The sequence below is a fragment of the Phaenicophaeus curvirostris genome, chromosome 5, assembly GCF_032191515.1.
Source record: "Phaenicophaeus curvirostris isolate KB17595 chromosome 5, BPBGC_Pcur_1.0, whole genome shotgun sequence".
Classification (NCBI taxonomy): domain Eukaryota; kingdom Metazoa; phylum Chordata; class Aves; order Cuculiformes; family Cuculidae; genus Phaenicophaeus; species Phaenicophaeus curvirostris.
In genome coordinates, this window is record NC_091396.1 from 20,438,329 (window position 1) to 20,461,920 (window position 23,592).

General features: G+C 48.4%; 1 protein-coding gene across 2 annotated transcripts in view; it reads left to right on the top strand.

Moving 5' to 3' along the window:
- The window catches only part of HRAS (HRas proto-oncogene, GTPase), a 42,749-nt gene extending 27,092 nt beyond the window's left edge, over positions 1–15,657 (top strand). The window contains exons 1-6 of one of the 2 annotated variants that reach the window (XM_069857763.1): positions 1,147–1,261; positions 3,568–3,721; positions 9,166–9,344; positions 12,267–12,426; positions 13,157–13,281; positions 15,359–15,657. In XM_069857763.1, coding sequence (XP_069713864.1) covers positions 3,611–3,721; positions 9,166–9,344; positions 12,267–12,426; positions 13,157–13,276 — 570 coding nt within the window. In that variant the 5' untranslated portion in view covers positions 1,147–1,261; positions 3,568–3,610 and the 3' untranslated portion in view covers positions 13,277–13,281; positions 15,359–15,657. Of the gene's footprint in view, positions 1–1,146; positions 1,262–3,567; positions 3,722–9,165; positions 9,345–12,266; positions 12,427–13,156; positions 13,282–15,358 lie in introns of those variants that run through there. The other variant, XM_069857762.1, reaches the window with a different exon arrangement.
- Positions 15,658–23,592: the final 7,935 nt, after the last annotated feature.

Sequence of the window (23,592 nt, forward strand, 5' to 3'; positions counted from 1 at the left end):
ATAAGGTCAACTTAGGGAAGAGACCAACTGCCCAACTATAACAACACTTGGCTGCAGGTAATCGCTGCTTTCCCTACAACCTTTGGCCAGGCTTATTTTTCTGTGGCATTTGCATGTGCTCTGTCGAGCAGTTGGGTCTGCGTGCTCCGTGTGACAAGCTTGCCTCATGGATCCTTTGGGAAAGGAAAAGAGCCCATTTAAACATTGATTAATTATCACACATTAATTCAGGCAGCTGTGCCCAGAGTTGTCCATCATTCTCCACACTCTTGCTCTACATTAGGACATGTTTTGCAGAGATTCGTGAGCTGGACTGACTCAGCATACTCTGCAAGCGGCAAAATTTCTCCTGCCATTGCCAGAGTGAGGATGGCATGCAAAACAGTGAAGAGAAAGCTGAGGCTTGAGCACCTTCTAGTCACAGTGTGAGTGAGCAAACACCAGCACTACAGAGTTTTTTAATGTCAGTTGCTCATGTACTGGCTGTGAGTGGTGGGGAGCAATAGCTTTTTCAACCCTCTCATTTTCCCTACCTCTTGGGTGGGTGTGGAGCAGGGAGCTGTAGATTTGTGTTTCTCCAGCGGAGTCAGAATTCAAAGCTCTGGGATGGGGCAGTGATGTGCAGGGCCTGCTGATATGTGGTTGCCTGTCTGCTGTGCAGTGGAGCTCAGTAGCTCAGCTGGGGTCCAGAGCAGGAGAAGACCTATGTCTGACCATCTCAGCACCCACCTCCTGTTGCAGTGCGGACCAGGAGGCTGGTGGAGCTGTGGACTGGGGGCCTTCTGAAGTAACAGGCCAAGCAGTGCCTTTCACTGGTGTGATGTCCATGAAGTGATCCCCTCTTAGAGATGAGAGCTGGGTGCAGAGTTTCTTCAGACCCTCAAGAACCCTCTGTGTTCAGCTGTGAAGCTGTTCTGTTGCCGGAGCGATTCCCTCCTGGCCAGCAGTGTGGATGGAGAGGGGCAGTTGGCATTTGCTCCTCTGTCCCTATTATAGTCTGTCACAGTCCCTTATGGTAATTGTATTTTCCTGTCTGAGAGAGATAAGAGGCCTGGGGTGGGGATCTCTCTTGTCCCTGAGATGCAGTGTATGCGAGAAGCTCATATATGTGAACATGCACATTAGTGGTGCAGAGCAATGTGTGTACAATTAGTACGATCACTTAGATTGTCTCTTGTAGCTTTGCTTTTAACCTGCATCTCTTCCTTGTAGCCAGAACAGAGGAAAACCGGACTTTTCTGGGAAGCAGTAGCACTTTTGGGTATGGACCTAGGGTATCACGTTATTTGCACCTTATTTCCCTTACTTTTCCTCTGTGTTTAGCAACCTTCAGCTTCTCCAGGAGTGAAGAATGGCACAGCAACCAGAGGTCCTGCTTGGCATCTTGTTTGTGCTCTGGTTCCTCTTTTGCAGCTTCTACCCTGCCCTCCCTTCAGGATCCTGCTTGCTGAGAAGGGCATGAGCTTTATTTACATTCTGGCTACAGAGACAGCAGCTGAGAAAAGGGCTTTGGCAGGAGGCGGTTGTGTCTGACTGCTCCCGGCTTGAGTGGGTGATTGAACTGTCTGAGTGGTTTAAGGTTGCAGTCAGGTGGGGATTGAAAGCAGAAAGTTCTGGCCTCCTTTCCATTAGTTGTTTGCTGCATTAGCAAAAGCATCACTTGCAGACTGGATCTAAAAAGGGCCTTTGCTGGCATTGTTTGTACCAGCTTCCAGGGTTTCAGGAGCGGAGCTGGTGAGCCCAGGGATGAGAGTGGAGCGATTTAAATGTGTTGGTAAGGTTTGTCTAATCCCTGTGTGATGATGCAGGCTCTGTCAAATGGCAACTGGCCAGGGGAACTGTGAGCTCATCTTCCCGCTACCCACTGCATTTTGGGTGGCTTCCCCAGAGCTTGCAGAAGATGGCTGCAGATGAGTATCTGACTCTGGGGTTGCAGTGCAATGAGTGTGGATTTCTAGTTAGACCTTCAGGGTTTTGTAATCTTCCTGACTTAAGTTCCTCTTTATCAGCGGAGTTGAGCAGAAATTTAAAGGGGGTGTGGCGGGTTGAATTTTCTTCTACTGAGGGGCCATGGCAAGCGCAGGGTACTGCAGAAGCATAGTTTTCTCATCCTGATCATCATTCCCAATTAGGACTTCCCATGATAGCATCTCTTGCTCCCCTGTGGGGCATGCTAACTTCATCTTGTGGGAGCAGGGGTGCCCCTTCTTTAGTCATCCTCCCTCTTGCAGTGGCCAGCACAGTGGGAGGCATCATTAGCTGGAGGATGGGCAAAGGATGTGGATGTACCTTAAACCTGCCCTGTGGTTTGAGGTTTAATGCAGCCTTGAAGGTGAAGGCATGGAACTAACAGCGTATTTGCAGGGGCTGTGGGGGGGGAGGGGATGTGACAACTTCTCTGATCCCATGGGCATTGGTAACAAAACTACATTTGCCAAGGCTTCCAAATCTTTGGATTGCCAGCTTCAGAAAAGGCAAATTGGAGGAAGTGCTGAGCACTTCTGGGAAACCAGACCTCTCAAATTGGTTGCTTTAGGTTTCACTTTTTATTTGCACAGCCTGTACCTTTGTTTTCTTGTCAGAAGCGCTTGCCCTCTCGAGGTTTGCTCAGAGTACCTGTGAAGTTTGCATTCAGACCATCAGACTGAAGGACTGCAACTTATCCCAGGATAAACAGTTTTGTGTTCAATTTGATGAATTATTTTGCACATTTTAAAGTTAGCTTCATTACTAGCAGAGAGTATTAGGTTAAATAACTCTGCATGTTGCAGTTGTGTGCAGAATGTCTAGACCAAGTTTCGTGGTTTTAGGTGAGGTTATCTCATGTTTGAGACCCCAGAGCATCAGACCATAAAAGCAAAAGAAAGACAGTGGATCCTAGAGGCATGGTACAGGGTAACAGACTGAAATAGGTATAACTTTCTCTGGCTAGATTCCCAGGATAGTCATTGTGCTGGGTGGGAAGAAGGCAAGAAAGCTCATGATCCTTGGGGCACATGGCCATCCCACCATCTCCCAGTTCCCAGGCCGGGTTTGCCAGGGTGGTATGTCCACAAGCTTGAGATGAGGCATCAGAGTGGTCCTGAAGCAGAATACCCTGCAGTGGCAACTTCATGGACACTTTCATAAGCAGGTTACATCACTGGTGGTGGCTTGTTGATTTTCACCCCAAGGAGTGAGAAGTGGCAATTTGCCATCCAGAATAGCAGTGAAGTGGGTTTACCTTGTCCCATCCTCAATCGCTACCAAAGTCATGCAGTTTGAAAGAACTGTTAAAACCTTAAGAGGTATATACCTTCACCTCTGCCTTGCGGAATTTAGTGTCTCTGCATTACAATGTGCTGGATCCCAGACCTCAGTTTCTCTACCTCACAGTATTTGGGTACTCCTGGGCTGTACAGAAAACACTGGGAATGCTCAGTACCTGAGGAATAAGGCTGTGCTTTGCAGATTTCTGCCTTTTCTGGCAGAAAAGGGGAGCTGACTGCTCAGCCCCACCTGCAGAGCTGGCAGTGGTTGGGGGTGGGGGAACCTCTCCTAATGCGGTGGCTGTATTTCTTCTTGCAGGTGGTGGTGCTTCTGGAATTTCTGAGCTGGGGTCGGCTGGAAGATGACTGAATATAAGCTGGTGGTGGTGGGAGCTGGTGGCGTTGGGAAGAGTGCTTTGACGATACAGCTCATTCAGAATCATTTTGTTGATGAATATGACCCCACAATCGAGGTAAGCAGCACTGGACATGGTGTCTGTGTATGTATTTTCCTCTTGCTCTCTCCATGTTATCTCTAACTAACAAGGTGCTTGGCTTGGTGTTGAGTCTGAACTTAAGCATCTTCTTCGTGGAGATGTTCCAAGTTGCTACATGTATGTTTGGAGGTTGCAGCGCCTGGCTTGTGCCTCCTGCAAAAGGACAGTAGAAGTAGGCAGAGGGGAAGGCAGCAGAAGCAGGCAGGGACTGAGAAGCAGCACAAAAGTCCTCCTTTCTGATGAGATGACAGTGTAGGGAGGGGTTAAACGTTTGGAAGCGAAGAGCCATTTTATGCCTCTGCTTCCATTTCTCCTCCTGAGAAATAAGATAAAATATATTGACAACTTGTGCAGGATGTTTTGAGATTTACTCATGAAATGGCTTTTACCAGAGCTTGGTTGTATTATGTATGTTCTGCAGTTTGAGCAAGATGTGCTAAGTACCTGAACCATTGTGATTCCCAGAGTGCTGCCTGTGCTCCAGTGTGAAGAGTTAAAGGTTTGAAGTATTTGGTCTCATAGTCAGCATGGATGGTAGCACTTCCCTGTCTAGCTCTCAGCACCCTGTCTGGAGAAGCAGGCAAGGACCTCTCCAGGCTGTGCATAGGAGACGGATATGGTCTTTAATACCCATTACACTATATATATTTTTTAACTTTTTAAAAATATATTCCATTCTCCAACTGCTTTCATGGTTGCTAGTGGGATGCTAACTATGCTGGTGTGACTTACACCTCCATTTGAGCTGTGGGCAGCAGCTGCTGCTCTGCACAATAAGTCCACCCTAGGAAGGAAAATAGCAGCCCCATCTTGCCTTTTGAACAATAACCTCTTTGTCTGCAGTCCTAAAGGATTCTCTGCCAGATGAGTATAAATGCAGCTGTGGTTGTGGAGTTATTATTTTTATAATCAGAATGGCTAAAAGGCCCCAGCTGGGATCAGAAATATGTTCTGGTAGGTGTTGCATATGTAGTCCCCACCCTGAAGAGTTTACAACTTAAATAAACAAGACAAGGCATGGTAGAAATGCAGAAATAATCTTATCCTACAGATGGGAAGGAGAGAAAGCACTTAAAAGCACGTGCTATTATGTCATTTGGCCAAGGTCACCTAGAAAGTCAGCAGCAAAGACTGGAATTTAATTTAAGAGATCCTAAGTCTCAGTGCAGCACCTTACTTATGGATGCAGTTGCCTTCTTCTGCAACTCCTCTCCCCTCTTGTGCTTGTCACCAGTAGCATCTTATGCTCTTCTTGGAAACCCATTCCAGGTTGTTTTAGGTAAAACGGCGCCTGTTGGAGAGCAGCCTTCAAAAGACAACTTCTGCATGGGTGGGTCCTTTCTTGGACCTTGCGGTGGGCAGAGGCAGCTCTGACTGAGTACTGTCTTGGGTTTTGGCAACCAATTTTCTTTTTTCTTTCTTTTTTTTTTATTTTTTGTCTCCAGCTGCCTGCCCCTTGTGTGTACCCTGCAGGGAGCTCTCTCCATGTAAACAAGCAGTGGGGAATGTAAACTTTGCATGGCATTTCCCAGCACGCCCTACTCACCCTGCCCACTCCTGCCATGTCTTGAGAGACACCTGCTCTCCTCCCTTCTTCCCCTAGCCCCAGCCCACTCTGCTCTTCTATAGGAAGAGACTCTTCTCCTAAAGCAGTGCTATGTTAAATAGGTAAAATTCTGATACGTGGCTGGGGAATACATTCCTGTTGAGTCACAAGGTTCAAGGTGGCCCCCTTTGCTTTCTAAGCTTCTCAAGAGGAGAAGCCTACGTGTGGCTGAATCCATCCATTGTCCCGGACTCGGACAACAGGATTATGTGGAAATATGTATATTAGATGGTCAGAGTTAGTGTTACCTGTGAGAGCCTCCTCAGAGGCTGTCACCCATAGGGTTAATACTTGCTGCCAGTGAGCCAAGTCAGCTTTCACCAGGGCAGTTAACCAGTTTCAAAATGTCTGTCAGACCCTCACAGGACTCCGAAACAATTTTGCAATGCTGAAACAGTAGATAATTTATTTAAAGTGACAGGTAAAACAAGTTCAGAATTCCTGTTGTTAAACTCACTTGCTCGATGATTACAACTGGTTAACAATGAGATATATACGTATATAAAAGAAGCAACAATTGAAACTCAAGTTAGTATTTTCCCAGGATGAACATTCAACAAAGTCAAGAGGTGCATGACTCATTACCCAAAAGGTGTCCCTTTTTGGGGAAAGAGACAGGTGCAGGCCCATCGACCCATTGGTCAGGTGAGGTGTTTGACTCCTTTGACTCCTTCAACAAGAAGGGGTTTCAGGTGCTAATCTTACACTTTTTGAAAACTCTTTGGCACCTCTTGGCAAGATCGAGACTAAGTCAATTATTGTGGGTTGACTGGCCCTTGGCAAGGCTGGTTGAGCTGTCAGAAATGGGTACTCAGTGGTCCACCATGGCCTTGGGGCTCAGAGCTCAGTACCTGCTTTTGGAGTTGTTAACTGAAGCAGTATCAGGCTGTGAGGTCTCTGCCTCACCCCAGGTGTCACTCAGCTGATTTGAGAGGCTACCACCCGGTCCTTCTTACCGAGTTGAACTGCTCCCTTTTGTAAAATCACAGCAACCTCGTTGTTTGCCCCCTCTTACAAGATCAGTCTTGACAAGCTGGGCTAGTCTGTACCATAAGCAGCTATGAGCTGCTATTCACTACTATTGCCTCTGGTACTTTTCCCCCTGCAAGTCCCACCAGCGCTGATGCCTTTGCAGCTTCCTCAGTTGTGCCCTTCATTCTCCCCATCCCGGCCATCTCCTCTCTCATTCCAGAGTGACTCCTTTAAATCATGCTTAATTTTGTGGGGATTCAGAACACACAGTTACCTGCCAACCATCCAAAATGTGACCAACAAACCACCCTCCTGTGACTGAGCTGCTTTGGATCATGCCCAGGAGCTGACTCCGACTGTTCACTGGCTGACGAATAACATCATTGCTGAAATGAGCAGGATAGAAGGGGGAAAAAGAGTATATGTGCATGGAGCAAAGGCTTTATCCACCACTTAAAGGAATTGACTGTGGGCTGTGCTGCCAATGGGAATGCAAGCAGGTCAAGGTGAATTGAGAAGGTGTTGTCTGGGTCAGGAGAGGTGGAGAAGTGAGTTTGTCTCCTTGCTGGGTCTGAGACCCCAACTGAGTGCCTGCTCCCTTCCTTCCCTCCTGATTCACTAGTGCTAAGGTGTGTAACTCAGTGCTAGCCAACTTGGTACAGCACAAGCTCACACACGCCTGCTTTTGGACTGCAAAGGAGTCATAAGACCCTTATTTTGGGAATGGGAGGGCCAAGGCACTGAGGGAATTTATGCCGCTGGCAGTGTCTTGTGGTGAGCAGGGATGGAATAAAGAGTCAGACTGAGAAATTCTTTGATTCATTTTCTAGCTTTTAGCAGTCTGCTAGCAATGGGTTTCTCAAACCTCTGATTGTGTCCTGACCATAGTTTCCAACAAATGGATGTCTTGGCCTGGTGACTCAGTGCACCTGGGGTACTTCTGGTACCCACCTAGGGTCATGAATCTGAGCCCCGACTGGATGTTGGGTTTGCTCCCCAGCACTTCACAGGTGGATCTGGCCGTTTTCCCATCTGGAAGAAGGCGGAGGTAGGACGTAGGTGCTGCAGAAAAGCATTGAGGCTGCAGGCTGCCGGTGGCTGCACGTGTGGACTGGTGACAGCTACCCCTGCAGCGGCAGCCAAGTTACCTGGCAGCGTGGCAGAGATGGCTGAGCTGCCATCCCATGTGTCCCAGGGGAGTTTGAAGCTGGACACAAAGCAGGGGTTGGGGAGAGCTTGTCCCAACTTCCTTTGGGGAGTGGGGTGCAAAGCATCCTCTCTAAGACTTAATGCCTTTGCTTTGGTAGTGAGCTGGCTGGCCTTACAGCCTGTTGATGACCTGAGCTAAGGTCATGGGATTGCATCTCCATAGGCACGCTGTCTGCTGGCGAGATCTCCTGTAAATGGGGACTTGGCAATTAATTGCCAGGATGTGTGCTGAGAGGCTGATCTGCTGGACAGACACAAGGACACAGGGGTGGGAGGATGCTCTGCTGGGCAGAGCAGATACTGGGGTCACCTTTGCTGGTCCCTGTCAGGCACAGAGACCCTGGAAGTGGAAGCAGTTCTCTTCTAACTTGCACCAAGGAGGCTCTAGATACATTATTGATTAGAACACATCCCTACAGGGCAGCCTGCCGGTTGACTTCATAGTGCTTGGCTGGAAGCCAGCCCATCACTCCACACTTATTCCCAGTAGGTCAGCAGTCCCCTTTTTGGGAAGGCATGGCTGAGAAGGTCATGGCAGAGCAGATCTCATCTCTGATTTCACGGCCCTCTCTGCAAGGTGGGTAAAGGCTTTAATTAGCCCCCGTAGATGACAGCGTTGTAGTGGTGAAGCAAATGGTAGAGGCTGTGTTGGCCCCTTTTCCTTTCCATGCTGCTGCTGCTCGTCCTGTTAGTGACCTTTGCTGTGTTGGCTCTTTGTTTGCAGACCAACAAAGCTCATCTGATAACGTTGTTGTTGGAAGAGCTGCAGACATTTGAATTCAGTTTGAACTGCAGCGGTAGCCTCTAGGAGTGGCTGCAAACCGCTGTCATGGTCATATTGCTGACTTATACCTTTTAGTTTTGGCTTCCTTCTCTTGCTGAGGGTCGAGGAGGCTGTGCTGTACCTAGGGGCTGGCAGTCAGAGAGAGGCAAGTCTGTTCTTCTGTGCAGGGGCTGCCCCAGCAGCATCCTTGCTGGTGAGACCAGGCTTGGGGAGGAGGCATGGTGGGGAGCAGCCTGCCTTGAAAATGAAACCTTGTGAGAGTTGCCTTGGGTGATTTTCAGGCCTTCTCATGGCTGTGATAAGTTGTGGTCGCCTCTGCTGCAGGGAAAAACACTGACTTCAAAGGACTTGCTTGGGTAGTTCTTGCCTCTCTTTAAGCCCTCTGGGCACTGATTGGTTGTGGGAAACACTCTGTTCACAGTGTGGTATTTTTTTTCATGTTTAAAGAAGAAATTTACTATCAAGCTCTGTTTAGCAGGGAGTAGGGCTAGATGATGTCTGGAGGTCCCTTCCAACCCCTACCACTCTGTGATTCTGTGAATGGGGAGAGCAAGCTAGGGTCTGTCTTCTCTGTGGCTCTGCCAGAGAAGGGAAAACCTGCTCAGATGCTCCTTTTATCCTCTTTTTTTTTAATTTCCTTTTTTTTTTTTTCTTTATTTCTCTTTTCCTTTCCCTCCCCTCCCATTTTTAAAATGGTTTGAGTCGGTTATTTAATGGGAGCTAAACACGTGCTTGGTGTGACCTGATGTCTTCCTAGATATGCACTCACTGCATCCCTTTGCTTGGCCAGAACCTGAGCCCTTCCTTTAACACATCCTCCTTCCTTTCTCTCCTTCTTCTGGCCCGCAGGATTCTTACAGAAAGCAAGTCGTCATCGATGGAGAGACCTGCTTGTTAGATATTTTGGATACTGCAGGGCAAGAGGAGTACAGTGCCATGAGAGACCAGTACATGAGAACAGGAGAAGGATTCCTTTGCGTCTTTGCTATCAACAACACCAAGTCCTTCGAAGACATTCACCAATATAGGTTGGTATCCTATGAAGGGCCCCTTTCCTCTTGCCCTGTGCAAAAGGGAGACCTTGGTGCTGCGCCCTCCTGCCCGCCCTTTTAGATCAGGCCCTGTGGTGGAAGCACTGACTGCCAGCAAAGACAATTAGCTCAAGTGGCCATTCTCCAGGGAAAAGATGGAGCAGACAGCTAATGTCAGTGACTCCAATAAAACCCATCTGAAGGGATTGCTTGTGGCCTTTGGGGACTTGGTAATGTAATGTTTAAGTGTTTATGGTGACTAGAGAGAGAGCTGATCCTCTGTGATCCTTTCCCTTACCTCTCTAATTAATGGAATTTCTTTGTTAGTGTAATCAATCTTAGTGACATTGGCTGGGACCTGGAGCTGGGAGAGGAGATAGGGAGGAACAGGGAGAGCTGCTTGGCCTGCTGTCAGCTGTTGCAGTGAAGCCCCAGTGTGCTGGCTGTACTCGTGTGGGAAAAGGCAGTCCTGGAGTGTTTGGGCTTGGTTTCAGCCAAGGGCAAAGACTGAGCAGGAGGAGAGGCAGAGCCCCAGTAAGATGACTTGCCCAAGAGGATGTACTGGGGTGGCTGTGGCAGAGCAGGGGCCCAGTCCTGGTGTGGTCCTGCTTTGGTTGCACCCAGATTACCTATCCTGCTTCTCCCCCCTGCTGCCGTCACCCCTGCAGAGGTGGAGGGCCAAGGAGATGATAATATAAATGCAGAAGGAGTCTTCCCTTGGTTGCCCTGATGCTAGGTTAGGGAGGGATCTCTCTGCTTCATGCTTTTTTGGGAGGCTTGGCTATGAAAGGATGCACTTGCAGAGGATGGAAGAGATGGCACTGCCTGCCCTTGCTCTGTCCAAGGGGTCGCGTATCCTGGCCTCTCATCATAAACTTGGATCCCAGGTAATCCTGTAGCTCCAAGTGAAAGCACAGCCCTTCCTTGCTCCATAGTCAAAGGTGCTGCTCCAAGCTTTTGAGATGTCTCAGTCTTCAGCTAGCAGGTGTGTTCAGTGTAATAACTGTATGGTTGAACTAATTCGGTTTGTTTTAGTTGAACCAGAGGACAAAGGATGGGATTTTCCTAAATCACCTGAGGGATTCAGCAGCATCCATCCTTGTGCCAGGGCTGGTGCCTGTGAATCACTCACAGGATGGCTCTGTTTCAGGCGCTGGTTTTAATCATGATGTAAATCACTGGCTTTCATCTTGTTTTGCCTGTGCACTTTGTGTTTGCACTTTAAAAAAAAAAAACATTCTCCGGAGAAATGCTGGCTCTCCCTGGTTACTAACCATTAGGAAGTATCTCTCCAGCTAAGTGTAGCCTGTGCACTAAAGTTAGTACTTGCATTTGCTAATCAGGATGTTGCGTGGAACATGTAAGTGGCTTTATGACATATATGGGTAGTCAGACTTCATTTCTGTGTTCTGCTACATTAAAAATTATTATTGATTTTTTTTTTTCTTTGTGTGTGTTTATTTCCAGCTGCTTTTGGATGCAGAAATTGGCTTTTTAAATAATGCTTTTATTAGTGAAATAAAACCACATTGAATGTTCTGGATGCATGAGCAGATAAAAAAGTTGATTTGTGCCTGAAATTAAATTATTTATTAGGCGAAGAAAGTTATTATCTGTCAGGAGGGAATTGAATGGATTGTTTGTAGTCATATTGGCTTTTAAGTTTTTTTTAGAACTGGCAGATCTCATCCTTGCCCACCTAGTTTTAAATTCGAGGTTGGAATGAAGATGCAAACTTTACGGCTTTTTTGCTTCCCAGTTGGTTTCTCAACTTTGAGTGACCTGAACTAAACCGAAAGGAAGCAAACACTGCCTGTGCATCTGCAGAAAGGGTTACAGCTGCCAAAAGATGGTTTATCAGCTCTGTAAATTCTGGTTGCAGGTGAATTTTTTTTTTTTTTAATTCCCATTGGGGGGATTACTAGATCTAAAATGTTTTAAATAATGCAAGTAACTGCTTGAGTATTTGTTGTTATTTAGCTGAAACTATCTTAAGCTCATGTCTTAATATAGATTGTCATCATTTCATGGTGTGTTTTGTAAACAGTTGCATTTGAAGAGCAGAAGTGTGTCTAGTTTTTGTTTCCAAAAGTGCCTCTCCTGGTTTAGCCCCTCCCTGGCCAGGTCAATAGCTAGACTGGGCAGCTTTTAGTCCCAGCTTCCCCCACAGGAAGGGGAAAAAAGAAATGAGAGAGGCTTGCGGGTTGGAAACTTAAACACTAAAACACCTTTAATGCAACAATAATAATAAAAGGAAGATAACAGTGTCGATAAGGAAATAATGAAATACATCCAAGTATTCAACCTCCTTCAGCTCCCCCATAACCACACTCACCAGTCACCGCTGGGAAGGTCCATGACTGGACCAACAGCTAGGAGCTGCACTCAAGAACTGGATTCAGGAAAGTGCGGATGGGTTCACGGGCAAACAGGCAGATGAGGTCCTCCCTGAACTCCAGCCATTGAAGAAGAGGAGCAGTGATCCCTAAGCTCTTATACTGAGTATGACGTGTACGGCATGGAATACTTCACTGTCCAGGCTGGGTCACCTGTCTTGCTCGCCCCTTCTAGCAAGCTCAGCTCCCTTCACCAGCAGCTCTGGGTGGCCTTAATTTCCACAGGAACAGGTGTGAGCAGTGGCCTCTTTACACCATGGTCCATTACCTTGGGGATATCAGACTGAAAAGTCAGACAAAAATATTCTGCCTTAGACCAAACCAGCACATTGCCTGAGCTATTTTGTTGTTTGCTTACTTATGCATTGTGGTGTTTTATGTTCCCCTGAAAGCCCAGCACGAGGCACTTGGCAGGAAGGGAGACATAGCTGTTAATTCTTGATGAAGAAACTGGTGGGGAGTGTCCTGGAGCTGCCCTCTCATGCCTTTTCTTCCTTCAATTTGGCACTTCTTATTCTTGCAGGGAACAGATCAAGAGGGTGAAAGACTCAGATGATGTTCCCATGGTGCTGGTGGGAAATAAATGTGACCTACCAGCCCGGACCGTGGAGACGCGGCAAGCACAGGACCTGGCCCGGAGTTATGGGATCCCCTACATAGAAACTTCTGCCAAAACCAGACAGGTAGGAAGAGAGTTTTAAACAATTTTTTTTTCTTTTCCTTCTGTCTTTCTCCAGTGCTGTCCTGGAGAGACAGGAATGGGCAAATACCACCTTGCAAACAGATGAGTGAGGGCTGTGGTTAATTGCTTTCTTAAGGCTAAATGCTCCATTGGGATGATCCAAGCCCTGTTGAGGCTTGAGCTTCCAGCCCAGAGAATGGCATAATTTTTGCTGTGGCAGCAGTGGAGGGAAGGTGCCTTCTCAGGACATTCTTCAAGGTTCTGGGAATACCCCCTGTCCATCCCCTGATACTGCATATCAGCTAAGCTTTAGGGGACTTGGCTAACCTCATAGTCTATTTTGGCAGATCTGTAGGCAGAATGTACAAGTGCTGGAAGGACCGTTTGGGGCTCCCAGAGCACAAAGGGGAATGGAGCAGCTGATAACTTTAGTGCTGTATTGATGGCTTTTCTCTTGGGTAGTAGAACTCATTCAGGCTGCTGAAAGCTGATTAATCTCAAAGACTTAGGAGCTCCTTGGCCTCATAGTTGCTCATTAAATCTTGCTTTCTGTTCAGGTGCCACGCTAGATCCCTGTTAGTCTTCCCAGCTTGATTTCATGACTTTAAGTCTGCAATCTGTACTGCTGGAAGACAGTGCTAGGAGCACCTAGCTGCGTAGCAGAGCCCTCTCTTCTCTCCACTGTCTCCTCTTAAAGTGGAAAGCTGTTTCAAGCAATTCTTTTCTTTCAGGGTGTTGAAGATGCCTTCTATACCTTGGTGCGAGAGATCCGTCAGCACAAGCTGCGCAAGCTGAATCCCCCAGATGAGAGTGGCCCTGGCTGTATGAACTGTAAATGTGTGATATCATGACTATGGTGAGTTTTGAAAGCAGGAGAGGAGGTGCAGCCAAGGGTATGTGAGAAGTAGGGCAGGAGGAAACTGCAGATGCACTCGTCTGCAAACAAATGCAGCAGAAACAATTTCAGCAACAGGTATTATAGAAACACCTTTTTGATTGAAATAGTGTTTTTCTTTCAAAACATAGGTAAGTCAAAATTCCCACTTTCCTGAGGAAGTGTCTGCAAGGACAAGGTTGTTTATTCCGCCCCCCGCCCCTATTTTGTGGAACAAGAGTCTACAGAACTAAATTAAAAAAAAAATACATATTTAGGCATGCTGTTCTCAGAAAAGCTCCTTCCATGCTGCCCCTCTGAAAGAGTAGTTAAGGTGACATTGAAGGTGTGTGACTTGCTATGTGTTCATCAGACTGACCCTAGAAGAGTTCACATGAAGAGCTGGGTGAGCACATTGCCTCCTAATGCACTTGAACTGCCTCGTCCTAATGCTTCGGAGTAGACCTGTCTCACTGTGAAAGTACGATGTTTTCCCAATTTGATATGTCCCATGGGACATTTTGAACTGATGGAGTGTTGAGAATTAGCCATACTGGGGCTGTTTTGCTTTTATAAATTGTGCATACTGGAGCTAGACACAGTGATTTTCAGATTGTCCGTATTTTTCTACTTTTTCTTTCCTTTTTTTTTTAAATGATTAATTTATTTAAATCATTCCACTCCTGCTAGACAGCAGTGAAAGAGAGCTCCTTTTGGTGTCTCTGTGTGAGCTGGGTGGCCTTAAACCCAATGCCTGGGAACATCTGGCTGTGGAACCAGCTCCTTCTGTGGCAGAAGTGGAGAGAGAGACAATTGGGAATGAGTGCACTGGGGATGCTGTAAATCTAAGGACATTTTGCACTGGGGTGTGAGAGAAAAGCCTGTGCAACATTGCCCTTAATGCCTTTTTGGGTGTTCTCCCAAGCACCTGGACTGGCCCTTCAACGCTTTATACAACTGCTGGAGTCATAAAGAGAAGCACATCATGTTGAATGGTAGTGCTAAGAGGGTCTCGCTGAAGGTGGAGGTGGGCAGCTGTTCATCCTTTGTTGCCTTTTGAGCCAAAGGCCGTGATCGCAGCAGAGCTCTTCCTTGAAAATAAAAACCAAAACAAAAAAAACCCCAACAAACCACAAACCCCACACTCTGGCAGCATTTCTTTCCTATAAGCAAAAAAACTACCTGAGCACCCCACACCTTCCAGCTGAGGTGCACAAGGCCTCCTGGGTTCTAAGCCGAATGCTGAGCCCAGCACACTTATCACTGCTAAGGGAGGCTTTCCAAATGTTTGGATCCTCCAGATGTTCAGGAGCACTTCCTCTGGATAGAGCTGTAAACCTGGGGCTTGTTTCCTGGTCTGGGTCAGAGCTGGTGGCATGGACTTAGTGGATGCTGCTGCTCCCCTACGCTGACTGCCAGGTCCCTGTCGCAGCCTTGTGGCCAGACTAGCATGGGCAGTGTCTTCAAAAAGGGGCAAGAAGAGGTGGGGAGTTGTCCTTGGAAACACTCCCCTCTGTTAAGACAGTGTGCCCTATGAGTTATATCTTTTTCTGCTCAGGCAGGAACTGGAAATTGGGCATCCCAGCTTATTCTAGTTACAGTGGCCAAGAGAGAGAGGGAGGAACATCAGGGCACAAAAGGAGAGGCAAGGCAAGGACAACTGGATTTTGGGAAGGAGAGTAGGTGTGTGGCCAGGCAGGCAGGGAGATGTAGCTGTGTTTGCCCTGGATCTTTGTGGTTCCCATAATCCCTGGATGAGGGGTAAAAGATCTCACCAAACAGTGCCTCTTCCCACAACAGTGTTTGGGCAGAGGCATAAGGTCTGATGAGATTCTTGGGGCTCACCCATCACTTCACAGACTACTTGCCTGTTCTTTTCATCACACGTGCAGATGCTTTGCTGAGCCAGGTCCAGACCTCGCAATACCTTTGTAGCCCTTTGCTTTACCCCTGTAGGCACTAGCAGGGTGGTCCCAAAATGTGAGGGGTGAGTAAGGGAAACTCCACCACTGATTCTGATGGCAAATGGGTGCTAACGAGTGTTCTCTTCTGGTTTCAGGTAACTGGACTGTGTCTTGGAGAGGTTTCCACTGTGCAGAGCGCAGGGAAAGAGGTGAAGCAAAGGACGAAGCAGACAGATTCAAAGGAGAAGTATAGGGGGAGGGGGAGAGGAGGAGGAAGAGGATGGGGGGAGCATGAGCCCCTCCAAGGACTATCTCGCACTTCACCCAAGCCTGCGGCAAACAACTTTTTTTCTTTTTTTCTTTCCTCATTCACTCCTCCTTTGGCCTCCACCTGGCAATTGTACAAAGCCACAGATTGAATCACAGTAAATTATTATTTGATGGGCTCAACAAACTGTCTTGAGGACTGTACTGCTGCTGGTGCTCTGGGAGGATTGCTAGTGGGATAGTGGGGAGGGAAAGGTGCTGAGGTTTGCTCTCCAAGGGTCGGGGTCATGCTGTAGACTGTGAAGGGGTTGGGGCTGTGTCCTTCAAGGAAAGAGCTGTCTTTGTCTCCAGCAGGTTATCATTGTGTTATCATTTCCCCTCCAGCCCACCTGAAACTCTTTGCTGGTCTTAAGTTTTGTTGAGGTGGAAGAGCACAACTAGTCCAAGCCTGTCCTAGCACTCCCCTGCTTGCTTTGCCTTCAACCTAGTCCTTGTAGGATTTTTTTTATGGCCTCAGTTGCAATGCCTGGAAGGGAAGGAGCATCGGGGAGGAGATCTGAGAGCTGGGTTCACCTTGGCTGGTGCCAGTTTGTTGCTTCCTTGATTTTTTTTTTTTTTTTTCCAGGCAGCTATTTCTGGGACAGCACCTACCAAATGTTTATGTGCTCCAGAGATAGAATTTAGGCCTTTCTGCTCCCTACCAGCACCCAGCTGATGCTAGCACCTGCATAGCATGTATGCCTTGGGCTGTTCCTGTCTATCAGCAGTGTGTAATGGCATACAATTCCTCATCTGCCTTGTGCACAGCTTAATTATTGGTGAGCACACAGAAGGGCTCTCCTGTGCTGCAGGCAACCGTCTGGCTACTCAACAACTAAGACTGAAAGATTCAGGCTTCTAGTCCTTGGCTTTAGAGTGGGTAAGAGGGCAGTTTGGGGAAGGCTGTCTTCGCTCAGCCCTATTCTTTTGTGATTTTTGCCTGGGGAAATGTGCCTTTCACTTGCAGAGCCAAGATGAGGCACGTTTCACTGAGTGCAGAAGGTGGCACGGAGCTCAGTGCCTTTCCCTCTTTTAAGCTGTTGCACAGGTTAATTTAGCTAGCATCCAGGATTAAGAGTATCAAAGGGGGAAGTTGATCCAGCCTAGTGTAGCAGGGAACCACTCTGCACAGGCTAGCCCAGGCCTGAAGGGGCACTGGGCTTGGCAGCCAGGGCTGGCAGAGGTTGGAAGAGGTGAGGGCAGTGTATGAGTTAACGTGCCTCACAGCAGAACTGGTTCAGAAACCCTGGTTTCCCCTGGTGCAGATCCACAGCCCACCCCAGGGGTTCTTAGCATCCCTGTAGGCAGTTTCCCATTCCTGTTCCTTGTCTTACATCATGCCAGGGAGCACCAGAGTTAAAGCAGCAGAATGAAACTCCAGTGCTGTTTGGAGTTGTTGCCTTTGCTTTCAGCCTGGGCAAGAGAGGACATGTGCTAACAGCTTGCTTTTTGTACCTACCTGCTCTGAACTGCTATGGGGCACAGCCCCTACCCTGCAGCTGCCTGGCACCCAGTTCCTGCAGAAGAAGGGCTGATCCCAGCTCGAGTGGGAGAAGTTATTCAAGGGAAGAGCTACTGTGCCTGTAGCTGGGTGTGCTGTCTGCAGCAGCGCCTGTCCACATGCGGAGGAGTACGGAAGATGCGGAGTCTGGTGTTACACGGTAGGGCGGAACCAGAGGCTCCCAGGAAACCTCCCAACCTAAGTTGTTTCAAGTGTGAAGCCTGAAAGTACAGATTTTGTTCCTACGTTGGCAGCTTGCGTGCAACTGCAGGCAGCGTAGAGGGCAGGGCTACTTCATCCTTGAAGATGACTAAAAGCCTTAATGGTTAATGTGTGGGTTGACGTGGAGTCCTTGCATGGTGGTGGTACTGCACTAGGAACCTGATGTTATTTTCTGCAACAGAACTTACACTATCCTCACCGGGCTCTTGGTGAAGGATGAGATAACTCAATCTGGAGGCCTTCAAATGAGAAGTAATGCTGTGTTTGTGGCTTTCTCAAGGACTGGACTCTGGATGACTCTAACCACTGAGAGTATCCTCTCATTTTTTGGTTAGGGAGCCAGAAGCCACAGTCAGGGACTGGAAGAGGGCTGAACTTCGCAGTACAGACTGAAGCAAAGAAGGTATTCAGTAGCTCCACCTTCCTTGTATTCTCTGTCACCAGGGCACCCACCTCATTCAGCAGTGGACCCACATTTTCCCTAGTCTTCCATTCGCTACTGATGTACTTGAAGAAGCCCTTCTCATTGTCCTTGATGTCCCTTGCCAGATATAATTCCAAGTGAGCTTTAGTCTTCCTCATTGGACCCCTGCATACTCTGACAGTGTTTCTGTATTCGTCCCAAGTGGCCAGTCCCTTTTTCCACATTCTGTAAACTTCCTTCTTCCATTTGAGTTTTCCAGAAGCTCCTTGCTCATCCATGCAGGTCTCCTGCCTCCTTTACTTGATTTCTTATTCCCAGGGATGCATCGATCTTGAGGTTGGAGGAGGAAGTGCTTGAATCACTTCCAGCTCTCTTGAAACCCTGTACCTTCTAGAGCTATGAGATTCTTCCAGGTCAGTCTTTGAACATGCTAAAGTTAACTCTCCTGAAGTCCTAGGTTGTTGTCCTGCTTATCTCCCTGATTCTTCTGCACAGGATCCTGAACTCTACCATCTTGTGGTCATTGTAGCCAAGGCTGCTCCAGCCTTTCACATCCCCAACCAAGCTTTCTTTGTGTTTTAGTACAAGGTCCAGCAGCCCATCTCTTCTTGTTGACTCCTTCACCACCCTTGCAAAAAGGTTGTCATCAATGCTCTGCCAGATTCTCTTGGACTGTGTTTGTTCCTAGCTGTGTTGTCTTTCCAGCAAATATCAGCGTGGTTGAAATTCCCCATGAGAGCCAGGGCCTGTGATTGTGATTCTACTTCCAGCTGCCTATAGAAGGTCTAATTGACTTCATTTTCCTGATCAGGTGGCCTGTAGTGTAGACACCCACCACAGTGTCCTCGACATTAGCCTGCTCCTTGATTCTTACCCGTAAGCTCGTGACTCATTCTTCATCCAACCCTAGGCAGAGCTTGGTACATCCCAGTTCCTCCCTCACATCAAGAGCAGCTCCACCACCTTACCTTGCTGGCCTCTGTTTTCTAAAAAGTATGTAGCCAGCCATGACAGCATTGTAGTCATGTGGGCTATGCCACCATGTTTCTGTAATTGCGAGGAGATCATAGCCCTGCAACCGCACACGGATCTCTGGTTCTTCCTGTTTATTCCCCATGCTGTGTGCATTGGTGTACAGGCATTTTAGTGAGGTAATTGTGCATGCAGGTTTCCTTGCAGGGGTGTACAGTAGATATATCAGCTCTTACCTGAAGCTTGGAGTAGGCAAAAAACAGATTGCATTACTTCTCCCAGGCAGAGCTGTAACTTTGGACTTGATGCTTTCACTTGCTGACTTGGTGCAGTTAGGTTACAGGATAACAGCCTGCTGGTCATGACAGGCCAGATGTCAGTATAGGAGTTCACCATGTGTGCTCTGCTGCTAGCTGAACTTCTTGAGGCTGAAAGTAATATCAGGGTTACAGTTTCATTAGCGTGAATGCAGATCTGGAGAAAGAATTTTGCTGGGTTTGAAATTGGTTTAGTTGTTTTCCCCCCTAACTACGTAGGGTGCATTTATTCTAGGAGTACCTGGACTGGAAGATGTGGTTCTCAGATACTGCAGTAATTTCTCTTACAACAAGGAGTTTGTTGCCCATCTCAGTTCTGCTTCTGTAGCACAAGCTTAGGTGAGCATAATGTGAAGTTATTCTGAAGAGCCATTCCAGTTGCATAGCTGGAAGCTGTAGAAGTCCTTAGGTGTAAGCTTTTTACTATATTTTGGCACATCAAGTCATGTTTGGCTGGTGTGATCTCTTCAGCTGGTCATGGCAAGGCCGGGCTAAACTTGGTGCTGTGCTGTGGATCTTGGGCAGGTGTGAACACCACCTCTGAGAAGGCTTCAGGCAGCATCATACTGTTTAGCTTTTGAAGCTGTATCTCCTATGGTGGAGATGTGCCAGCTTTGAACCTGTACTTAAATGATGGAATAGCTGAGGGAGGTCTGGCCTGGTTTCATCTGGTCAAGTTCAGATGTCTCAGGATTGATGTATAAGCTTTTCTCTCCCACATCATTCAAGCGCCCTGCACTCTGTTACAGAGGTGTTTGGGGCTCCAGAGACATCACAGCTGAGTCAGCTGACAAAATTGCTTGTAATTCCTTAAAGCTGCTATGTTAGTACTGGAACAGCCTTTCGCCTATGATGGCTTCCACAGAAACATTTTACTAAGCCAGCAGAGAAGGTGACTCCAAAACAGATGAGCACATGGTGCTTGCTGAAGGCTTTGGCAGGCCTCTGGGTTGAATTTGCAGGAGCTGGCAGGAATGATTCATTGTTTGAGAGAGACCTGAGAGGCAGGGACCCAGGGGCAGCTGAATGAAAAGCCAAGTTTTATGGACCAGCCCTGCTTAAATGCTGGTTTCACCCTTCTCACTTGCAGTGTGGTTGAGTAAGGAGGATCAGACCAGGTTTCCCTTCTGGACTATAGTCCACTGCTGCAGACCTTTCCAGCCTGAGCAGTACTTCCATATCACTTTTTCTTGGCTCCACTGGGAGCCACAAAGGTAAGCAAAGCCACCCAAGAACCAGCCTTCAAAGCAACTGCCTTTATGAATGAGCTGCAGGCTTAGATAACCCAGGAGCAGACCTCTGGTGGGATGGACTGAGTGGCCTCCAGGTCACCAGAGTCGCCCAGACTCTGGGGTTATTGGAAGTGGAGGCTTGTGGCATTGCACCTCATCTATCTGCAGGTACCTCTAGGGTCCTCATACCAATTTTGGAGCAAGGATGGAAGTTCCTTACAGTTAACCTTTCTCTATATCTTAGAGCCTGTTTTATTGTGGGGAAGAATAGGGCTAAATAAGCCAGGATTTAGTGACTCCAGTCCCTCAGATTTGTGTGTGCCTTCTCCATCTCCAGTTTCTTTGTAACTGCTGCCAGTAAATAGGGGTGCTCATGGTGTGGGACCAGCTGCTTTGTCTCCTAATGAGATATTGGGCAAGTTGTTTCAGCTCTGTTTTGCTTATTTCCTGCACTGTCACGGTTCTGCGTTGGGTCAGGTGAGTGATTGCCTTGCTGCCAGGAGGGTGCTGGTTCACACCCTGTGGGCTCCTTGACTGTTGAGGTTGTAGGATTTGGGAGATGGTTTGGGAGGAGCTTGGCCTTCCTTCTTTCAGATGCCATGCTGTTATTTTTTCTGTGTGCTGGTTTATATCCAGCGATGTGCTGTAGGAAGGGGGTAGCATTGCTTAGAGGATAGTGCAATAGCGAACATCCAGGCCACCAGCAGCTGGTGGGAACTGGGACAGACTGATGACCCCATGCACAGCTTCATTCCACCGAGGGCAGGTGAGCCTTGCTCTCTCTGTGGTTGAACAGAGCCAAGGAGCAGTCACAGCCAAGGCTGCTGAGGCTGGGGGGCTGCACAACTCGTGCTCCGCGTGGCCTCGCTGTTCTGCAGCTCCCAGCCCCTGCTGCCTTGGCCCCTTTGCAGCACAAGAGGAGCACATGAGCAGCATGGTCAGGCAAGCAGCACAGCAGGAGAAAAGCAACACAGCAGGCTGAAAGGAGGAAGATTCCCAGGCCTAGCTGAACTGTGGCATTGCCTCTGCCAAATAGGCCAGGGCGTGAAGCTCCTGGACACAGCACAACCATCTCTCCCCACACTGCATGCTGGGACCAGAGCCTGAAAGAGCCAGAAGCCTTGCTCCCTCCCTCTGCTTGGCTGTGTTCCAGGCTCCACTTAGCATCAATTATTCAGTGCTGACTAGCTGATGTATTGCAGAGGCACACAGCAGTTGCCAGGCTTTTAATGGTGCTGGGCAGGGGGACTGAGAAGCACAGCAGTGACTCGGCAGAAAGCCAACAAGTGGCAGGGCAAGATGTGGCTCGGTGTCCCAGTTCCTGGTGCTGCTGTTTTGGCTGTTCATAAGCCAGGATGGATGGGAGCTGTAGGGCACACCAGCTTGCAGGACTTGTGGGTCTGTGTTGGAGTGGTTTCTGGGCAGGTCCCTTGGAGCTGGAGAGCTGGTGGTGTCTGAAAGCCATGATGAGAGCAGTGGCTCCACCAGGGAAGGGGGGTTTTAACGGGAATACTGGCAAATGCAAAGTGTGGAGAGAAAGGCAGTGGGAGGACCAGTCCCTGACTGACAAGGTCACTAGAATTTAAGCAACAGCCTTGATACCTTCTACACAGTTCATTCACTTCTGGTCCCAGCAAATGGATATTGGTAAGCTTGGGCTTGAGTCTATACAGCTGTCCTGCTCTTGGTCCCTTGAGAGCAGCACCCAGCCTCTAGGGGCATAGGAGGTGGTGGAGGATGCTGCTCAGCTGGTGCAGGGGCTGTCTGCACTCCTGTCCTCTTGGGGCCACCAGCACCTCCTCTGCCGGAACCTTCTCACAGCAGGAGAGTGACGGTGACCTGCTGCTCCTGGTACCAGCTTGAGGCCAGGCATTTAGCCGAGGCTGGACATCAGATATGGCTTGTGTCCACCTGGAGACCCACTTCTCTGGTAAGGGATGGAGGTCCTAGGCTTACCTGGAGGGCAAGTCCCAGGGGTGACTTCTCCTTGCAGAGGACTCGGCAGTGAGCGCTTGGCATGTCCTCTACAAGCCCAGCTCCAAACCCTTCCCAGTCGTGGCTGGGTGCCATTGTGGCTCCTGCATTAGCTGGGAGGCTGCTGTCGGGGATATGGCGAGGCCCTGCCACTCCTCAGTCCCCACAGGGGCCGGGTGAGAGCACCTGACACAGACAGTAGGTCACAACCAGGCACGTATCTGTCAAACCCAGCATGACTCGCTTTTGCTTGGGGAAATGTTGCCCTTCTGGACACTTCTGCTTCCTTCTCCAGCAGCATGGGGTGGAAGCTGTCCCACCTGTCAGACAAATGCCATATCCTAAACCCTGTAGTGCCTGTCATATAGGTAACTGCTGCAGCTGGTCAAACCCAGTCCCAACTCTGCTTTCTGTGTGCACTTGAAAGGCAACAGGTTCACCAGGGCTGTTGGCTGGGTGACACAAAGCATCTTGAGCAACTGGGCTGCTTGCAGGCTTCTTGAAACACAGTAGGGACAAGGTTTGCCTTGGAATTGCCCATGGATTAGTGGTTGGACTCGATGATCCAGTGGGTCTCTTCCAACCTGGTTATTCTATGATTCTGTGATATCCCACTTGTGCTTGTGATGGACCATCCCTGGGCTGGCATCTGTGAAATTATATGGGAGATGTGCTGAGAGCTGCATCCTCACTGCACTGCTGCTCCGCTGTGGTCCTTACTGGTGCTGGCTTTTTTTCTCTCACAGGGTTGCAGACCAGGTTTTAACCAGTTAATATAAATGAGCTAACTGGAGGCTCTCAGTCTTTGTGCTCTTGGTGCTGTTGTGGGAGGGACGGATGTCCATGCATTTACTATAACCACATTGCTTAAGGACCAAATAGCAGCTTTCTCTTACGGGAAACCATAATGCTACCAAAACTTAACACTCCAAAGCCAACAGCACCATGGCCATGTAAGCTCAGGAAACACTGGCCACAAAATCTGGGATGTGTCAGAGGTGCTGCTTATACACAGCTTTTTGAAATCTCCCAGCTGGAGGCAGGTTGCTGCCCTTAGCTCAGTGAGCCACAAGGGGATGGTGGTACAGAGAAAGGAGAAGTCGTCTTTCCACTAGTACTGGGGATGCCTGGATTTAACCCCAGTAGTAAAGCAGGGAGGAAGGCAGAGAGTGAGTGGGTTGGACCTGCTGCCGTGGAAGCACACCCCATGACCCAAGCTAAATGCCAGCAGGAGAAGGCAACTGATCATGCTGCAGTCACTGTAAGAAACCTCTCGGAGTCACATTATGCTGAACTTTAACAGTTACCATTACAACTGTGTAAAATGCAGCGTCAAATATTCTGTACAGTTTGGATCAGCATAAAAAGGAATGATTGCTCGCTCTCCTCCCCCCCAGCCAAAAAAATCCCTTCCCTAGAAATAACCACACGCACAAAAAAA